The 21,413-nt window shown below is 46.2% G+C and overlaps 1 protein-coding gene across 1 annotated transcript in view; it reads left to right on the top strand.

The window, feature by feature from the left end:
* Window positions 1-21,413, top strand: part of LOC139263499 (thrombospondin-4-like) — a 144,485-nt gene that overhangs the window by 54,081 nt on the left and 68,991 nt on the right. Inside the window, exons 7-12 of the mRNA XM_070879679.1 lie at window positions 5,366-5,417; window positions 12,177-12,364; window positions 12,556-12,693; window positions 15,304-15,381; window positions 17,466-17,618; window positions 19,126-19,230. Coding sequence (XP_070735780.1) covers window positions 5,366-5,417; window positions 12,177-12,364; window positions 12,556-12,693; window positions 15,304-15,381; window positions 17,466-17,618; window positions 19,126-19,230 — 714 coding nt within the window. The remainder of the gene's footprint in view (window positions 1-5,365; window positions 5,418-12,176; window positions 12,365-12,555; window positions 12,694-15,303; window positions 15,382-17,465; window positions 17,619-19,125; window positions 19,231-21,413) is intronic.

The raw sequence follows: 21,413 nt of genomic DNA, 5'->3' as shown, positions 1-21,413 counted from the left end.
GCACCGCCATTCAATGAGTTCATGGCTGAACATGAAACTTCAGTACCCCCTTCCTGCTTTCTCGCCATAACCCTTGATCCCCCGAGTAGTAAGGACTTCATCTAACTCCCTTTTGAATATATTTAGTGAATTGGCCTCAACTACTTTCTGTGGTAGAGAATTCCACAGGTTCACCACTCTCTGGGTGAAGAAGTTTCTCCTCATCTCGGTCCTAAATGGCTTACCCCTTATCCTCAGACTGTGACCCCTGGTTCTGGACTTCCCCAACATTGGGAACATTCTTTCTGCATCTAACCTGTCTAAACCCGTCAGAATTTTAAACGTTTCTATGAGGTCCCCTCTCATTCTTCTGAACTCCAGTGAATACAAGCCCAGTTGATCCAATCTTTCTTGATAGGTCAGTCCCGCCATCCCGGGAATCAGTCTGGTGAAACTTCGCTGCACTCCCTCAATAGCAAGAATGTCCTTCCTCAAGTTAGGAGACCAAAACTGTACACAATACTCCAGGTGTGGCCTCACCAAGGCCCTGTACAACTGTAGCAACACCTCCCTGCCCCTGTATTCAAATCCCCTCGCTATGAAGGCCAACATGCCATTTGCTTTCTTAACCGCCTGCTGTACCTGCATGCCAACCTTCAATGACTGATGTACCATGACAGCCAGGTCTCGTTGCACCTTCCCTTTTCCTAATCTGTCACCATTCAGATAATAGTCTGTCTCTCTGTTTTTACCACCAAAGGATCTCTATAACACTCAATCCTGCATTTCAACAAACATGAATGCAATTCATTGTAAAGTTGTTGATTGACTGTGAATCAACCTCCTTCTCTGGAAGTTTGTTGCACAAGCTTTCTCCACCAAACAGTCATAGTGAGGTTGGGGATGGCATCAAACAGGAAATTAGGGTTGCATGCAATAAAGGTCCAGCAGTTATCATGGGTGATTTTAATCTACATATAGATTGGGCTAAACAAACTATGGAGGAGGATTTCCTGGAGTGTATAAGGGATGGTTTTCTAGACCAATATGTCGAGGAACCAACTAGAGAGCTTGGCCATCCTAGACTGGGTGTTGTGTAATGAGAGAGGATTAATTAGCAATCTTGTTGTGCGAGGCCCCTTGGGAAAGAGTGGCCATAATATGGTAGAATTCTTTAGTAAGATGGAGAGTGACACAGTTAATTCAGAGACTAGAGTCCTGAACTTAAAGAAAAGTAACTTCGATGGTATGAGACGTGAATTGGCTGGAATAGACTGCCGAATGATGAATTTATAATGGGGAACAAAGAAATGGCAGACCAATTGAACAAATACTTTGGTTCTGTCTTCATGAAGGAAGACACAAATAACCTTCCGGAAGTACTAGGGGACCGAGGGTCTAGTGAGAAGGAGAAACTGAAGGATATCCTTATTAGGCGGGAAATTGTGTTAGGGAAATTGATGGGATTGAAGGCTGATAAATCCCCGGGGCCTGATAGTCTGCAGAGTACTTAAGGAAGTGGCCCTAGAAATAGAGGATGCATTGGTGGTCATTTTCCAGCAGCCTATCGACTCTGGATCTGGAGGGTAGCTAATGTAACCCCACTTTTTAAAAAAGGCAAGGAGAGAGAAACCTGAATTATAGAGCGGTCAGCCTAACATCGGTGGTAGGGAAAATGTTGCAATCAATTATTAAAGATGTAATAACAGCACATTTGGAATGCAGTGAGAGGATCGGTCTAAGTCAACATGGATTTATGAAAGGGAAATCATGTTTGACAAATCTTCTAGAATTTTTTGAGGATGTAACTAGTAGAGTGGACAAGGAGGAGCCAGTGGATGTGGTGTATTTAAACTTTCAAAAGGCTTTTGACAAGATCCCACACAAGAGATTAGTGTGCAAAGTTAAAGCACATGGTATTGGGGGTAATGTATTGACATGGATAGAGAACTGGTTGGCAGACAGGAAGCAAAGAGTAGGAATAAACGGGTCCTTTTTAGAATGGCAGGCAGTGACTAGTGGGATACCGCAAGGTTCAGTGCTGGGACCCCAGCTATTTACAATATACATTAATGATTTAGATGATGGAATTGAGTGTAATATCTCCAAGTTTGCAGATGACACTAAGCTGGGTGGCAGTGTGAGCTGTGAGGAGGATGCTAAGAGGCTGCAGGGTGACTTGGGACAGGTTAGGTGAGTGGGCACATACATGGCAGATGCAGTATAATATAGATGAATGTGAGGTTATCCACTTTGGTGGTAAAACCAGGAAGGCAGATTATTATCTGAATGGTGACAGATTAGTAAACGGGGAGGTGCAACGAGACCTGGGTGTCATGGTACATCAGTCATTGAAAGTTGGCATACAGGTACAGCAGGCGGTGAAGAAGGCAAATGGCATGTTGGCCTTCATAGCGAGAGGATTTGAGTATAGGAGCAGGGAGGTCTTACTACATTTGTACAGGGCCTTGGTGAGGCCACACCTTGAATATTGTGTACAGTTTTTGTCTCCTAATCTGAGGAAGGATATTCTTGCTATTGAGGGAGTGGAGCGAAGATTCACCAGACTGATTCCCGGGCTGACAGGACTGACATATGAAGAAAGACTGGGATCGACTAGGCTTATATTCAGTGGAATTTAGAAGAATGAGAGGGGATCTCATAGAAACATATAAAATTTTGACGGGATTGGACAGGTTAAATGCAGGAAGAATGTTCCCGATGCTGGGTAAGTCCAGAACCAGGGGTCATAGTCTAAGGATAAGGGGTAAGCCATTTAGGACCGAGATGAGGAGAAACTTCTTCACTCAGAGAGTTGTGAGCATGTGGAATTCTCTACCACAGAAAGTTGGTGAGGCCAGTTTGTTAGATATATTCAAAAGGGAGTTAGATGTGGCCCTTAGATCAAGGGGTATGGAGAGAAAGCAGGAATGGGGTACTGAAGTCGCATGATCAGCCATGATCATATTGAATGGTGGTGCAGGCTCGAAGGGCCGAATGGCCTACTCCTGCACCTATTTTCTATGTTTTCTCTCTTGTGGGGGAAGAGAAAGTTTCTCCCAATCCATTGCAGGAGACTTGTGAATGTTGTAATTTGTACTTTTGTACTCTCACCCTGTGTGTATTGTCCAAGCTTTGGCTTCTGGGGGTACATATTGGGAATTCAGGCATATATTCTCCACACTGTTCTGTCCATTGTGTATAATATATTATGAAGCAAAAGATCAGGTTGCAAGCATGCAACAGGTAAGGAGATTGTCATAAAGCACAGAGCAGGGGCAAGATACCAAACTTGCAATTTTCTGGACACCGCTTATACAATTCCTACCGATTATCTTAATTTCCAGCTAAAACGATGATTGTTTTTTGAGTGAGATGCCTTTCGGTTGCCTTTCACTATATGATTCTATGTAAAAAAGACTTGCATTTATATAGCGCCTTTCACGACCACCAGACGTTTCAAAGCGCTTTACAGCCAATGGAGTACTTTTGAAGTGTAGTCACTGTTGTAGTGTGGGAAACGCAGCAGCCAATTTGCGCACAGCATATGATATAAATAAAGGCTCATTTCAGCAATAGGGAAGGAAAACAGCCTGAAGACTCATGCCAGTCTCATGAAGAAATAATGCGACAATGCTTTTAATGTAATTTATATCATCGTATCGTATGTATGTAAATACATTTTAAAACCCTTTCTCCTGCAGGCAGAGCCTCCAAAATAGGCTCGGAGTTGGGAGCAGAATTTACTCGGGTGAAATTGTGGTGTGTAATATTGATGACAACATGTACACGTGACATTCCTTTGCCTGCTATTTACTGTGGTTGTTAGTCTATTTATATTAAACTAGTTACGCCGTTGCTAAAGCAGTAATGAAAGAACTTCATACAAACATGTCAACACGTTTGTTACTAATTTCGTTCAGCACTATTTCATCCCATAGGTTATCTACAGCAGGTTAGTGAAACCAAGACAGGCTGACAGAAAACAGTTAACCTATGGGCTATATCTCCCAGATAAATCAACAACAACTTGTATTTATATAGCGCCTTTAACATAGTGAAGTGTCCCAAGGTGCTTCACAAGAATATGATGAGACAAAAACTTTGCTGTCGAGCCACATAGGGAGAAATTAGGTTAAGTGACCAAAAGCTTGGTCAAAGAGGTAGGTTTTAAAAAGCAGTATTGAAGGAGGAAAGAGAGGTAGAGCGGTGAAGCGGTTTAGGCAGGGAATTCCAGAGCTTAGGGCCTAGGCAACAGAAGGCACGGCCACCAATGGTTGAGCGATTATAATCAGGGATGCTCAGGAGGGCAGAATTAGAGGAGCGCAGACATCTTGGGGGAGGTTGTGTAGCCGGAAGAGATTACAGAGATAGGGAGGGGCGAGACCATAGAGGGATTTGAAAACAAGGATGAGAATTTTGAAATCGAGGCGTTGTTTAACCGGGAGCCAATGTAGGTCAGCGAGCCCAGGGGTGATGAGGCTGAGTATGGGAATTGGCAAGGACTATGTCTGATTATTGGAATCAAGATTCTTCATTATGCTATTTTTAACACACTGGTTGAAGCATTTGCTTCAAATTCCTGTCTGTTCTATTTTTTTTTAAACAATTAATTTAAAATAAATGGGTTAGTGGCTTTGTTGAATACATAGAGAGGAATTTGTCACAAACAAGTTAGCAATTGCATCAAACTGATGAATATCAATCCCTGTAAATTTTTTCCCAGATGATATGAAATTCCCATATTTTCCCCCATACATTTCTCACACCTCACATGGCTGAGAAGACAGATCAGTGAGCCAAGCACAGTTTAATCCTATGGTGATCTTCAGCTGGCCACCAGCAGGCATGTGACATGCCCTATGGGTAACCTTTGCCTCTAATTTTCCTTTACACGGTGATGCAAAGCTTAGCAAAATTGGCGATGAAAGCCGTGTTTCCTGCTCCTGGTTAGCCTCCTCGTGCACATCGCCCCTCCCAAGCTCTGTAATCTCCTCCAGCCCCACAATCCCCTGAGATATCTGCACTCCTCCAATTCTGGCCTCTGGAGCATCCCTGATTTTAATCATTGTGGGCTGTGCCTTCAGCTGCCTAGGCCCTAAGCTCTGGAATTCCCTCCTTAAACCTCTCCACCTCTCTACCTCTCTTTCCTCCTTTAAGATGCTCCTTAAAACCTACCTCTGACCAAGCTTTTGGCCATCTGCTCTAATTTCTCCCTATGTGGCTCACTGTCGAATTTTGTTTTATAACACTCCTGTGAAGCACCTTGGAACATTTTACTACATTAAAGATGCTATATAAATAGAAGTTGTTGTTGTTGATGTGCCACTGTACAGCCTCCAGCTTATTGTTACTTGACCTTTAGGGTTGCTGTTTGTTTCCACAGGTGACAGAAACCACTTTGTTGCGTCACACCATTGCAGAGTGTCAGGCGTGTGGTGAGCATCTTAACACTTTTTTTCATCTTTAACTTCAACCCTGAAATGTGACATGAACATTTAGTATGAGGGACAGGGGATTTTCAGGTATTTTTTTCCACTGATTACCCTTACACCTACTTTCCCACACACCTTTGACATACTCTCCATCTTTTTTAATCTGGGGATCCAGATTGGAAAGTACAGAAAATGGATAATTTTTTCATGTTTTGCCCCCAAACCTTTGTAGAATTCTCCAGTTCTGTCAAAGTACTCCACTTAACATCCTGTCCAAGAAACGACTGAATTTGCTGACCACCAGCAAGCCCTGTGACTCATAGAGGGAAGTGGAGAGGCAGAAGTATTCAGAGAGAGAATATCAGAGAGTTGGGCCCAGGCAGCTGAAGGCTTTGCCATAAGGCTGTGAATTCACTGTCAGGGTTAATGGTCGAGTCATCCTCGACTCCCAGGGACTGCCTTAGAGAAGAGATTGGGACAGAAACGATGTCAACATTCAGGAATAGGTGAATGACGGAAAAGTGGCTGAAGGGATATCAGAACAGAGTGGGTAAATGCGATTAGAACTATTTGCTCACATGGAAGGTAAACACTGACACGGACTGGTTGGGCCGAATGGCCTGATTACGTGTTGTAACTTGTATATATTTTTATATATTTCTATGTATCACTAATGCCGCAGAACGTGGAGGGGATGCATGAAAGGACAGAGTCAGAAGAGAGAGATTGTAGGGGTGATATAGGATTAGAGGAGATTACAGCAATTGAGTGGGGCAATGCCTTAAGGCATCTGAAGATAAGCACAAGAATGTTAAACTTGAGGTGCTGGGGATAAGGAACCAATATAGGTCAGCAAGGACCGGGATGATGGGCAAGCGGTATTTAGTGCAGCTGAGTTTTTGACAGGGTAGTTTATAGTGACCAGCAAGGAGAACATTGGAGCAGTTGAGTCTGGGGGTGACAGGGGAGGGAGCTGAGGCAGAGATGGAGGCGTGCAATGTTGCAGAGGTGCAAGTAAGTGGTGTTGTGATGCAGATGATGTAGGGTCAGCTCAGGATCGAACAGAACACTGAGTTTGCAAACAGTCCTTTTCTGTCAAAATGATTGTCGGTGCGGGGTGAGATGGAAACCATGGTGAAGGGAGAAGAGTTTTCGGTGGAGGATGGGTTTAGTCTTTGGAGGTCATTAAGATCCATTGAAATCCAGGAGGGTGAATTTTCACAGGGGCTTCTCCCATTTGTCTTCGGCAGAAGCCTTGAAAAAATGGGCCAAGACCCGAGTACACCTTTTTAGGGGGGCGGTTTGTGTGAATATCCTGCCGAGGTTACTGTGAACAAGCGAGATAATCCCGCAGAACTTCCCGAGAACCCCTGAATGTCAGACAAGCAGTCTGACAATCCTGTAACTGTCCGACTAAGTGGGAAGACCAATGGAGTAAACAACACAGATAACAGCCTCTGGCAGTTCTCAGAGTTTCACTTTTGTGTCCAAAATAGTTCTTGCATAGTTGGAAGGTGAAGCATAGCTCTGCCAGGCCTTCCCGATGCACTGCAGTTCTCTCCAGCTACTTCCTCCTTTTGTAATTTTAAATCGAGCACCACTATGTACCTTCCTATAGGCTTCCTGACAGGAAATCGATTTTATATATGGAAAGAAAAACAACATATTTTAAAAAGAAACTGAGCTGAGAATGATATTGTCTCCATCAATCTTAAATTGCATTGATGTACTGGCTAAAAAAAATTCCCTCAAAACACTTCCTTCAGCAGATATCAATCTTGGCAATAGGTGGCTATAACTTTCTGCTCTTAATGCCCATCTTGGTTGATGTCTAATACCAGGATACAAAGTGCTTGCAATGCCACCTTGAATTTCTACCCTGCGAGAAAAGAATGTGTTAGTGTTAATTTAGTGCTATCTGTTTAATAACGCTAATTAATAGCTTATCAATAGCTTAGTGCTGATTGGTGTTGTTTTCCATTGTGTGCAATAAATTCTCCAATAAATCTGGTGCATGCAGGGCAGTCCCAGGAAGCATGATATTATAGTTGGAGGCAACATGTTTTTAACTAGAATATCTATTATTGTGTAGGTCGTTGTACGTATCTTAAATATCAATGTGGAGTGCACGTACAGCACTGCACTGTGTGAAAAGATGCATTTATGCGAAACACAATGGAAATGGGTGACACCAAATAAATGGGTGAGATGAATTTATTGGGAGCAATTTAGGTGCACCTGCAGGAATTGGGCAGTTGCTGCCTAGAGTTGGCATGGAGCCGATTGCTTTTTGTGATGGGCCCTCATTATAATGCAGTTGTCGAGCTGCCAGCGGGAAACGTGCTTTCCAATAAGAAGCTCTCCGATATGGAATTGTGGAATGGGTAATCATCATCATCGACAGTCCCTCGAAATCAAGGAAGACTTGCTTCCACTCTAAAAGTGAGTTCTCAGATGACTGTACTGTGCAGTCCAATATTGGAATTACAGTCTCTATCACAGGTGGGACTGCCAGTCATTGAAAGGGTGGGTGGGGAGTCTGGTTTGCCGCATGCTCTTTCTGCTGCCTGCGCTTGATTTCTCAGGATGAGACTCGAAGTGCTCAGCGCCCTCCCGGATGTTCTTCCGCCACTTAGGGCGGTCTTGGGCCAGGGATTCCCAGGTGTCGGTGGGGATGTAGCACTTTATCAGGGAGGCTTTGAGGATGTCCTTGAAACATTTCGTCTGCCCAGCTGGGGCTCACTTGCCGTGTAGGAGTTCCGAGTAGAGCGCTTGCTTTGGGAGTCTTGTATCGGGAATGCGAACAATGTGGCCGCCCAACGGAGCTGGTCGAGTGTGGTCAGTGCTTCGATGCTGGGGATGTTGAACACTAACGTTGGTGCGTCTGTCCTCCCAGGGGATTTGCAGGATCTTGCGGAGACATCGTTGATCTTTTTCCAGCGATTTGAAGTGTCCACTGTACATGGTCCATGTCTCTGAGCCATACAGGAGGGTGGGTATCACTACAGCCCTGTAGACCATGAACTTGGTGCCAGATTTGAGCATCTGGTCTTCGAACACACTCTTCCTCAGGCAGCCGAAGAATGGGGTAAGCCAGCCCCTCGAGAACGGCCTTCTGCAGCAGCTTAAAGGGGAAGCATATTTAAAGGACAGGTTTATTTAGCGTTGGGATCAAAAAGAAGCAGCACTGTGGAGTAGCTGCCAAAATGTGTGCAGAACCGACCCCAGCAACTACATAACATTTCAGATGCATTAAGATGCAAACCCACTGCCAGAAAAAGGTCTCCCAAAGTACCATCCAGCTTTATCTGACAGCAGCTGAAGATTTCTTTAAGTATCGCTTGAAATGGCCACCTCCCAACTTGTCGGCCCATGATTCATGGGTAAAAGAAAGAAAGACTTGCATTTATATGGCGCCTTTCATGACCACCAGATGTCTCAAAGCACTTTATAGCCAATGAAGTACCTTTGGAGTATAGTCACTGTTGTAATGTGGGAAACACAGCAGCCAACTTGCGCAAGCAAGCTCCCACAAACAGCAATGTGATAATGACCAGATAATCAGTTTTTTTGTTGTTGATTGAGGGATAAATATTGGCCAGGACACCGAGGATAACTCCCCTGCTCTTGTTCAAAATAGTGCCATGGGATCTTTTACGTCCACCTGAGAGCAGACGGAGCCCGGTTTAATGTCTCATCCAAAAGACAGCACCTCCGACAGTGCAGCACTCCCTTAGCACTGCACTGGAGTGTCAGCCTAGCTTTATGTGCTCATGTTCCTGGAGTGGGACTTGAACCCACAACCTTCTGACTCAGAGGCGAGGGCGCTACCCACTGAGCCATAGGTGACACATTAATAAATGGAGTAGGTTACTTAGATGGGCAGAGGCTAAAAATGGCATTGGAGTCTTGATTGTGTCACTTGACCTCTTTCTGGATATCTGTATGGGGCTCCCGCCTATTTCCAATGGGAGGTCCGGCTGCCAGGGTGCCAATCTACCAGAAAATCGGGACAGATGTCAACACAGCAGTAAGTCGCCGTGCCGACCTGCCACTTGATTTTATTTCTGCTACTGATTCATTTTAAATGCAGAAGGGAGAACTAAAGATGCAAAACTGACCCCCGTTGTGCTAATGAATGTCACTCTGCTTTTGTAGCCTTAGTGTTCCTTCTCAAATCTGTGAACCCCAATCCTCTTCTATGTGTGTTATCCCAGGAGTGTTGAAGAAGCTAGTGTTTGTGAGAGGCCCCTATCTGTCCATGGAGAAGATGAGCATCGTCCACCTTTGGCCACAAGCAATTTTGATGCGTTAGCATCCTGAGGTGGCGCACACATCTGACACTGCAGCATTCTCTCAGCACGGCACTGGAGTGTCAGCCTAGATTATGTGCTCATGTCTGTGGAGTGCAACTTGAACTCACAACCTTCTGACTCAGAGGCGATGGTGCTACCATTGATCCATGGCTGACAACTGTCAGGGCTGAAGAGGGTAGCCTTGGTCACCCCTGATGTCTAGCTTCTCCCTTGAATAACCTTAGCATAGAGGATTGTCTTAAAATGAAAGCATCATGTCTGCTATCTTGGACGTGGGTAGTGACCTGCATGATCCTGCATTGCTGCTCACTGGACATTGATGGAGTGGAACTCTTGTGGGCCATGAAGATCGCGAGGTTCTGTGAAGGGACCCGGGATGGCAATGAGTGCCATCAATCATTCCCTGAACTTTCGGAATCCTGTGATGCAGAAAAATTGCAGGTTCTTTCATTCTGCTGTCGGGATTCCGGGAGCAGGTGTTTGCTGTGCTGAGCCTCAGCTGTGTCCCGCTTAATATATCTCTGCACTCTGAACTGATCTTGCTGATGCCCTCCTATGGTAGCTTGGAATGAGCAGAGACATAAAATGTTCATGCTGCAGTGACCCTGACTGCTACTGGCCGTACTGCTCCTGTGGTGGAGGTTATCTATGGGTCAGATTCCAAGAGTTTGGAGTTTTTCTCACACATTCCCAGGTGTGCATGGGTCTGTGTGCATGACCTTGTGTCTAAGGGCTCATTTCACCTTCTTCTTCCAAATAAGAGAAAATTCATGACTGGAATTCCCATATCCCGATTTAGAGGGGTCGCATTGGTAAATTCTGCGGCTAAAAATCGGAGACAAAAATGTCTACAAGTGAACAAACTGCCCAATGAAAGCAAAGTTAAAGGCACTGAAATCCCCCTGGGATATTCCGGGTGTTCTACTGTAACTTCAATGGGGAGACTGGCGGAACCCATAGGGAAACAGTGCAAATAGCCGATTTCAGTGCTTGCACCACTTCCCTGAAAATTCCGACAGTCTCCCACCCAAGTTATGGAAGAGACAGGGAGAAGCTCCTGCAGAATCTCAGGGCCAAAAGTCCGTTTTCATATATACGTCAAAGGATTCTCTTAAATCACGCCTGCGCAGAACCTCCTAGCATGCATTTGTTCTTGGGATGTGGGCAGCGCAGGCAAGGCTGCATTTATTGTCCATCCCTGCATGCTTGGAGAAGGTGGTGGTGGATCTTCATGAACCACTGCAGTCCTTGTCCGAATCCACTTGCACAATAGTATTAGATTGGGAATTCCAGGACATAGATCCAGAGACGATGAGAAAACATCGCTAAAAAATCAAGGCAGGATAATATGTGACTCGGAGGTGCTGGTATTCCCATGACATTTCTGCTTTTGTCTTTCTCCATAGTGAATATTGTGGGACTAGTAGGCGGGATGGAAAAAACTAGTACATAGTGAATCCCAGAAAGAACATCCTATCGAAAGGAATCAGACAACAGATTTAAAGGACTGGATGTTTGGCTTTTAAGATTGCGGGGCATAATGGCGGCGCGGTGGACCTGATACTGGCTGGAAAAGTTTGCACCTCAGTCAGTAACATTGGGCAGCTGGGCCCTGAGTGTGGGGCGGAGTGCTAAGGGAGGCTTTGCACTCCTCTCCTAGGGTGCTAGGCTGGCTTAGCATGCGGAAATCCCGAGCTAAACAGCCGGCTTCAGAGTGCTCCAAGAGAGGCCTGGTGAGAAAAAAAAACCCATCAAAATCATTCCCAATAAATAACTCACGACGCCACTACATAAATCGCAAAATAAATAAAATAAAAAGCAATCACACTTACCTGAGGTGGACATTACTTACCTCTCTGCAACCATTATAGATCGGACCGCCCGTTTTCACTGGTGGTCCCAGCACGGCGCTCTATGCAGTGCTACGGGTCGGGTGGGAGGCTAAAAATCGAGCCAGTGTCGCAACCAGGGGCATTGTTGTACCAGCATGTTAAATGTTCTTCTACAATTACCAGCAAGAATAACAAGTACCATTGTCTATATATGGTATGGTTACTGTATAGAATTATTTATGTATTTATATGTGTGTCTATGGAATTTGCTATTATCATGCTTCAAGTTATTTTCTGGTAAACCTGTAAGTAACATCAAAATGTAGTGCAACATATGTCAGTGAACATTATTGCTACATGACAATAGTCTGTGCTCTTCAACAAATAATTCATTGCGTGAAGCACCGTGAGATGTTTCAATGTGAGAATCTTATCATTCAGCATCACTCTGTGACATTTAAACCTTGAAACAAATGGGGGAGAGGCTAACTGTAAATTTCTACAAGCCGGGTTTGTAGTGTGTACATAAATGGGGTGCTTCCTCTGATACGAGGTACAGGCGGATTACTGACTTCCATGTATCAATTACTGCATTTCTAAATCTCCTATTTTAGGTGTTGGATTTATTGAGCCGGAGGAAGAAATTGAACCTCCTGTGATCCCCACCGTTCCTAAACCCAGATGTACTGCTCACTCCTGTTTCCGAGGTGTGACGTGTATTGAGACTCGGGATGGATTCCAGTGTGGCCCCTGCCCTGCAGGGTTTATAGGTGATGGGGTTCGGTGCACTGATGTAGATGAGGTAGAGTACAATGGCAAAACCAATGGTGGATTTCTATTCATTTTAGTTTGTGATCATTTCATTTTTGATGACAGTGAAACAAACAAAAAACACAGATTCCTTTTTTTGGTAAATCTTTGCTTACAGTTATCTTGGCAATGAACAATCTTGACTTGTATCTAATGATCCTGATTTCCAATTTTCCCATGTAGTGTCAGAGGAGCCCATGCTCTTCTGGAGTTCGCTGTGTGAACACTTTCCCTGGTTTCAGATGTGACGATTGTCCAGCAGGTTATTCAGGACGAAGAGTCCAAGGGGTGGGATTGGAATATGCAACGTTAAATAAACAGGTAAGCAATGGACGCAGCATGAAAGCCTTACTTGGAAGTGCAATAATGTGGGGATTGGAAGTCAAAAGAGGGTAGGGAATGGGAGTAAGGAGAGAGTGGCAGTGGGAGTCGGGAGAGGGTGGAAACGGAAGTCGAGAGAAAGTCGGGACGAGGTTGGAATGGAAGTCAAGAGCAGGTGGGTCTGAGAGTCAAAGTAGTGTAAGGAATGTGAGTCAGAGAAGGTGGAAGTCAGGAGAGGGTAGGGAACAGGTTTCAAGCAAAGGTATGAACTTCGATCGAGAAGTGTGAATGAGACTGAAAAGATGGGAATGAGTCAGGAAAGGGTGTGGAATGGGCATCAAGAGAGAGTGAGGAATTGGAGTCAGCTAAGCAATGAGCGAAGAGCACTGGGAACAGTCTTGCTGAGTGGGGTGTGAATGAAGAACAGAGACTGAGTTAAAGAACAAATTGGAAATCAAAATTAAGTGTTGTTCTGATGTCACTTTTTCAGGAACCCCAATCTCTACAGTTGCTGTCCATTAGTCTCTATATTCTCACTTCCAGGTTTTATTTATTTATTTGTTCTTGGGATGTGGCCAAAGCTGAAAAGACTGTACTTACTGGCCATCTTTAATTGACAGCTGAGGGGCTAGGCCACTTGAGAGGGCAATAAGAGTCAATCACATAGGGGTGGATTTTAATCTCAAGAAACAGGGGGATTTGGATTGAGTGGGATGCTAAAATATTAAAAATATGAATCCTGACCCCCAAACTACCTTCAACTCACCCACTTCTGGTTTTAACGGAGGCAGGAGGGGTGAGGACAACTAACCCGCTCACAGGACGTTGCTTGGCAATTAAAAATGGCCTCATATTTATCCACCATTTTAAATTTAACCCTGGCCAGCCGGGTTTCCTGAACCTCAGGAAATCCAGCAGCTAAAGGTGTGCGAGGACTGCTGGATCCAGAAGGTAAGCTTATCTGCTTCACCGAAACCCCACAATCAAACAAACCTCGACCCTTCCGATCCCCCCACTGACCTCCCCCACGAGACCTCCAATCTTCCGCACAAGCCCACCAACGTTTCCACTGCCCGCCCCCCCCCCCCACCCCGAACCCTTTCTATCTGACCCCCCGACCCAGCCTCCAATCTCAACCTTCCGCTCCGGCCTCCTCAATCCCGCCCTCTCCCCCTCTCCGCTCCCCAGGTGCGGCCTGGTGCCGAAGACCTACCTGCCCGACCGGGAAACAGAATAAGAAAATGTTAAACAAAAACAGAAAAATGCTTGAAATCTCAGCGGGGCAGGCAACATTTGTGGAGAAAAACAGAGTTAACATTTCAGGTCTGTGACCCTGCTGAGATTTCCAGCATTTTCTGTTTTTATTTCAGATTCCAGCATCCGCAATATTTTGCTTAAGAAAATGTTAATCAGGCTCTGCCATTAAATTCGGCAGGTCCTGAGGGTAACCCATTCTTTCAGGTTGCCCAACCTCAATCCAGCCCACCCCACCATACCCCCACTCCATCCCCGTCTCCGAGTAAAAATACAGCTCATAGTGGGGGACTCAAGTCATATGTAGGTGAAACTGGGTGGTGTGTAAGTCAACCTCCCTGAAGGATACTAGTGAACCAATTGGGTTTGTACAACAATCCAGCAGCTTTTCATTACCTTGTTTCTTCTGTTACGAGCCCACAACTCACTAGATTTAGAATTGGACTATCCATTAGTCTCCTTGGGAAAGCAACCGTTGCCTGCTTTAGATCTTTGAGATATCCCATTTATAAAAATCTACTTTCTTCCCCTAGCTCATTCTTTTTGTTTCCAATTATACTATGACCACTGTAAATCACATTGAAACATATTATTGCATCTTTTTTATATAACATGATAAAAATGAAAAAGTTGCAAATTTCTGTGAACCCAGTTTACAGAGGTAGAAACATAGAAAATAGATGCAGGAGCAAGCCATTCGGCCCTTCGAACCTGCACCACCATTCAATATGATCACGGCTGATCATGCAACTTCAGTATCCCATTCCTGCTTTCTCTCCATAACCCCTGATCCCTTTAGCTGTAAGAGCCACATCTAACTAACTCCCTTTTGAAAGAGTAGCAAGATAAATGGCTGCAAAGTTTGTTACTGGTTTCTGCCAGGCTTGTTCACCTGACCTGTTTATTTGCATCTACTTTGTGTTAACATTAATACAATGAAGAAAATATCCCCCTTGATAATTACTTTTAATACGCGGCTAATGCTTTTGCGTTAAATTCTTATCTTAAGGCAGCCATTTGATTTATTTTAAATAAATTAGCAGCTGCAATAAAATAGCACAGACAGGAATTTAATGGAAATAAGTTAACCGGTGCAATAAAAGTTGCACCGAATCGAAAATAACCCCAAATTGCTAGCAAAAGGACGAAGTGGGTGAATTTCCACAAGGGTTCTCCTGCGTCCATCAGAACAGCAGCAGTAGAACTGCAGAAACCCTGTGATATCATCACCTCAGTGGCCAGTAGCTCACACTAAACGGGAGAGAATTTACCGAGTACTTTCAAGCAAGTCAGAAAGGTGAGGAAATAAGGTTCATATGTGGCATGACTAACCATAATGAAATGTATCTGCAACAGGTCTGCATTGATATAGATGAATGCAGTGATGGAAGGAACGGAGGCTGTGCTGTGAATTCCCAGTGCATTAACACCATGGTAAGGATCCTGACAATTGCACTACCTTCTCAATGCATTTTATTCAAAAGACTGCTTTGCAGAGAGAATTATTTTTTTATATTAGTTCCTGGGATGTGGGTGTCACTGGCAAGGCCAACATTTATTGCCCATCCCTAATTGCCCTTGAGAAGGTGGTAGTGAGCCACCTTCTTGAACCGCTGCAGCCCGTGTGGTGAAGGTACTCCCACAGTGCTGTTAGGGAGGGAGTTCCAAGATTTTGACCCGGCGACAATGAGGGAACGGCGATATATTTCCAAGTCAGGATGGTGTGTAACATGGAGGGGAACTTGCAGGGAATAATTTTATAAAAGTATGAGGTGCGAAATTGCGTTACGTCCCATTTGGGGGCCACAACTGAGGAGAGGTGGGACTTCCTGCACCCAGTGTGGAAGTCCCACCCCGGCCGCGAAATTGTGGTTACCGCCCCTCATAGGAAATGGAGCACAATGTCACGCGCTCAACTTCTCTTTTGGGTGGGTTTGGGGGCTCCACTCAGGTGGCTTTGGCAGTGGTCCGCATAGCGCTGACCCGTTTCAATGCCACTCCCCTGCCGTTAAAGAAGGCCTCCATGGGCCACCAGGGCTGCGTAGTGCTGTTGCCGCAGCCCGACACTTAGATGAAGTGCCGGGCTGTACGATGGCGGCCCAGACCACGCGACGGTAAAGCGGAACGGGCCGACCACTGAGTCGGCTGAAGAAGAAAAAATGGTGGCACGCTGCGCAGCGCACCTCCCCTTTAACTTCCACCCCACGGACAGAGGTCAGCCCAGTTCGCGACCTGTGAGGCTGGTGTTTGACATCGCCCACGGCAGCCTCACGGGCGCTGGCCAATTTCTGTCGGGGTCAGCGCGGGACAAAAAGGGTCGCCATGCACGCAATGATGTCATCGCTGGAGGCGCGGCAGTCCGGGGTGCTACCAGCAGGGCGCGGCGTTACGGTGCTCGCGTCTCCGCTAACTCCCGCGCAATTTCGCAGGAGCCGGTAGTGACACCCCCCCCCCCCCCCACCACCCCACGCGAAACAGTTTTACGTCCCGTTAGCGCCCCTGGAGATGCTAATGGGAGGCGCAGAACGGGAATTTCGGCCCCTGAGAATGTTTGTTTAGAAACAAAAAATATGTTTTCATTGTTAGGAATTAAATAATATGGCCCCGATAATAGGCGGGAAGACATTAAAATATGTCTCTCCTGCACTATGAATCAAATTCCCTCATCTGTACTGTACTGTACTGTACAGTATCATTCACTTTCTGAACTGTTCTTTTTCACTCCCTCCCTCCTTCCTGTAATATATCATTCCATCTCTCCCCTGTATTATGTCACTCACTCTTTCTCCTGTACTGTATCTCTCACTCTCAATCTACTGTACAGTATCTTTCATATTCTTTGTCCGGTATGGAACCTTTCACCTCCACCTGTGCTATATCTCATTATACTGCCTTTCCTACACTGTATCTCTCTCATACAGTATTTGTACCCTTTTGCTCCTTTAATGTATCCTTCACTGTCTCTCCGTGAATTGTATCAGTCTCACTCTCTCTCCTATATGGTAATTCTCCCACACGCTTTGTCCTGCATGGTACCTCTCAATCTCTCCTGTACTAGAACTCTGTTGTGTTTCTCCTGTGCTGTACCTCTCTCTCTCTCTCTCTCTCCCATACAGTATTCCTCATCTTTTCCCTCCTGTAATGTCTCCATGTGAATTGTATCACTCTCACTCTTTCTCCCATATGATATTTCTCTCACAGTCTTTGTCCTGTTTGATACTCCTCAGTCTCTGCTGTACTTTATGTCCTATGCTGTTCCTCCTGCCCTGTACCTTCCTACTGTGGTGTAACTCTCCCTCTCGCTCTTTCTCCTCCTACTGACCAAAATGGGAGGGAAAAAATGAACTCTGATTTAATGCCCAATCTGTAAAGGATTGACGTGAATGTTTTTGTCTTTCAGTAAACCAGCATTCTGTTGTGTGTCAGGACCGGATAAAAGGCTTTCCATTGCAGTAGGCAGTGATTCATTCCAATCTGTTTGCTTACTAGATTTGTTTTTTTTTGGCTGATTGTACTAGGGATCATTCAGATGTGGGGCCTGTCTAACTGGATATGTAGGAGACCAACTGAGAGGCTGCAAGCCAGAGAAGAGCTGCAGTAACAAACTCCTGAACCCCTGCCACGCAAACGCGCAATGCTTTCTGGGAAGGGATGGCATCATTTCTTGCACTGTGAGTTTACAGCACTGACACCGTGTGAATGAGTGGCATTGAGTGCCATGGGCCGGCTGATAAGAGCAGTGCAGTGACAGAAAGCACTCTATGACTCAGTCAGATCTAATGTCAATTGAAACTGGATGCTTCGGTGCACTGTGAAATGAGAGACGACATAGGATGTTTCAAGGCCTCGGGAGATTAAATGGCTGGGGTTGAGTCCACAAAAGGACGGATTGTACCTGCTGTGTGGATGAAGCAGACTTAATGAGTGAATGGTCTCTATGGTCTTTCTAACATTCTGAATTAATTGAAATGTATACTGCAATTAACACTATCCAGTGGGTTGTTGCAGGAAAACCTTTGTGACTAAGATAATTGGGTTGGAGGAAATTGTTCCATTTCAGTGTCTGAATGCAGTATCTTGAAAATAAACTCACCATAATTGAAGTAATCTGCTATATGGGGTACATAAAGTGCATTTCATTGTTTCAGTTTAGTCAGTGGGGGGTTTTGTGCATAAACTAACACTCACTGTAATCAATGCGTTAATTATAGTTTAACAGTATATAAGTTATGTAAGTGGAACTGGATAAGTGCCAACTCGCTGTGTTAATAGTAAGATTGCATGTACCTTTCCAGATTTGTTACTACCATTGCCCCTCCCCTCCGCACCCCTCCCCTCTCCTGAAATGTGGACGCTCTAATGAGGTATGATTTCATGGGCACCAATTGACCTCCAGCATCTTGTCCAAGTTTGTCACATGACCTTCGACTGTGAGTGGCAGGCTATTAGACTGTGGGAACCATCACAGTTCAGCTCGATCCTGCTCTCAGCTGATGTCCACAAATGACCAGTCCCGGCAGGGGTCACTGGATGGCAATCGGGGACAGGAACCCTGACCGATTTTCCCTGTCCTGGTCCAGGGGGTGCGGAACTCAGTTGTAGCGCCCTGTGTCTCGACAATGCACTGGGCAAACACAGGGAGCCACCAGTGGATCCATTTCAGGATTCTAAGGTGAGATCATCACCAATATTTTGCTCATTCCAGTAACCTACTGCTAGTCCAAAATGGAGTAAAAGTGTAATTTTTAGCGATAACGAAGATAAACTGTGGGTGCTGGAAATCCACAAACCGAAAAATGTTGGAAATCTGCAGCAGGCAAGTCGGCTTCTGAAACAGATGGAAAGGCTAATGGTTCAGGTCCCGGCCAGTTTTAACGAAGAGCTTCACCCACTGGTTCATCGTCCTCTTTCAGATGCTGATTGATCGGCTGTGTCTTTTTTTTACATTTTCTCTGTTCATCGCTACGCACGAAAGTTAACTCTTTATTTTACCAACTGATTAAAATGTTTGTGTTTGACGAACTGCAAGGGGTCGGTGCTGGGGATGGGAACACTTTGCACTTTTGTGCTCCAAGCTTCGCTAACTGCAGGTCCCACAGGACTTCAGACAGCAGTCTGCGCAGCCTTGGCAGCATGTGCATGACAGACTGCTCACGGCTACCTTGTTTCTTTCTGTAGTGCGGAATCGGCTGGGCTGGAAATGGTTACACATGTGGCAAAGATACCGACATCGATGGGTATCCTGACCAGGAACTCAGATGCCCCGATAAGAGCTGCAGAAAGGTGAGCATAATGTATACATTCACACTGGCTGCGTTCAGTTACAGTAAAAATGGGATTCAATCACACCAGAGCACAAATGCAAAGATGCACAGAGTATATATTACTGCACGGTTAGAGGGCAAGCGGCAATCTGTAAGGAAGGAAAGGAGGCAGCAGGATGGAGGGGACTTCAGAGCTTTGAACTGCATAACTTAAATTAAGTTTATAAAACATGTTTAGCATCAGATTATAATTGAGACTTTTCCTATCGACTCCATCTTGCATGTTGGTTGCATTTCTCTGGTAGTTTTCCAGTATCCTTTCCTTTGTACACATGTGTCCGCATACCAGATATGGAAACAATTAAATAACAAGATCATTATGATTCAAACTGTGTGTAAATAAAAACCTAGGGGCCAAGTTTCGGCCTGAGTTGCTCCTGTTTTTTTTGAGCAACTGGTTTAGAATGGAATATCTTAGAAATTTGAATTCTCGGCATCTAGTTTGCTCCAGTTCTAGTCAGTTAGAACAGTTTCACTTTGGAACGGAATTTTTTTTTCAAAAGGGGGCGTGTCCGGCCACTTACGCCTGTTTTCAAAGTTTCGGCAGTGAAAACTTACTCCAAACTAACTTAGAATGGAGTAAGTGAAGATTTTTGTACATTCGAAAAAACCTTGTCTACACTTTAGAAAATCAGGCGTAGGTTACAAATTAGGTGTAGGGAATGGGGAGGGGGGGGGGTTTAAAGGGAAGTTTACAAACATTAAACACTTCACTTTTACAAATAAAGAGCCGTCATCAATAATAAATGATAAATACATCAATAAATCAACCAATAAATCAATCAAAAAAAATTAATAAAAAATAAAAAAAATAAAAAAAATCAATAAATAAAACATTTTCTACTTACCGACTGCAGCACCGGGAGTCCTCCAACAGCGTGCTGGGACAGCCCCCCCACTCCCCCCCCCCCCCCCCCAGTGTGTCTCTGTCAGTGTCTCTATCTCTCTGTCTGTCTGTGTGTGTGTCTGTTTCTGACAGCGAGAGGAGGGGGAGAAGGGGGTTGGGAGGGGGAGGGGGAGGGGGATAAGGGGGGTGGGAGTGGGAGGGGGAGGAGGAGGGGGATAAGGTGGGTGGGAGGGGGTGGGGGAGAAGGGGGGTGGGAGGAGAGGGGGAGGAGAGGGGACGGGGAGAGGGAGGAGAAGGGGGGGAGGCAGGGAGGAGGGAAAGGGGAGAGGGGGAGAAGGGAGAGAGGATGAAGGGAGAGGGGAGGGCGAGAAGGGAGAGAGGATGGAGGGGGAGAAGGGAGAGAGGATGGAGGGGGAGAAGGGAGAGAGAATGGAGGGGGAGAAGGGAGAGAGGATGGACGGAGGGGAGGAGAGAGGATGGAGGGAGAAGGGAGAGAGAATGGAGGGGGAGAAGGGAGAGAGGATAGACGGAGGGGAGGGGAGGGGAGGAGAGAGGAGTGAGGGAGGGAGGGAAGGAGAGAGGGAGGAGGGAAGGGGAGAGAGGGGGGGGGGGAAGGAAGAGAAGGAGGCTGAAAGGCCGGGCCCAAGACGTCAGGCTACATTTACAGGTAGGTGGCGTCGGGTCTCGAGGGTGGGGGAGGGGGAGTCGCGGAGGTCCGGGGAGGGGGTGGGGGAAGAGTCGCGGAGGTCCGGGGAGGGGCTAGGGGGGAAGAGTCGCGGAGGTCCAGGGAGGGGGTGGGGGGGGAAGAGTCGCGGAGGTCCGGGGTGGTGGGGGGGTGGAAGAGTGCAGGGGTCCGGGGGGGAAGGGGGGTGAGAGAGAGTTGCGGAGATCCGGGGGCGGGGGGGGGGGTAGTGGAGGTTGGTCACCGGGGGGGAGGGGTGGGGCAGGGGGAAGCAGAGATCGAGTCATGGGCGGGAGAGCGGGGGTCGGGTCCGGTCGAGTGGGAGGAGCTTTATCCACGCAGCCCCAGTGAGGCCATTCGGCCAGGGCTAGGGGCTACGTGCTTCGGGCCCCTCCCACAGTTTTGGGCGCCTGGAGCGACTGCACATGCGTGCCCACTGTCGCGCGCATGTGCAGAGGTCCCGGCACTGTTTTCAGCGCAGGGACCTGGCTCCGCTCCTCCACAGCTCGTGCTGCGCCGTGCCCAGCTCCAGAGGGCCTGCAGGGAGCTGGAGAATAGGAAAGTTTTTTTTAGGCGCACTTTGTGGCGCGAGAAACGGGTGTCCAGTTCCGGG

This window comes from Pristiophorus japonicus, chromosome 1, assembly GCF_044704955.1.
Source record: "Pristiophorus japonicus isolate sPriJap1 chromosome 1, sPriJap1.hap1, whole genome shotgun sequence".
In the NCBI taxonomy this organism is placed as follows: Eukaryota; Metazoa; Chordata; class Chondrichthyes; family Pristiophoridae; genus Pristiophorus; species Pristiophorus japonicus.
Note: the sequence above shows the minus strand (reverse complement) of the source record. Positions and strands in the feature narration are given on the sequence as shown.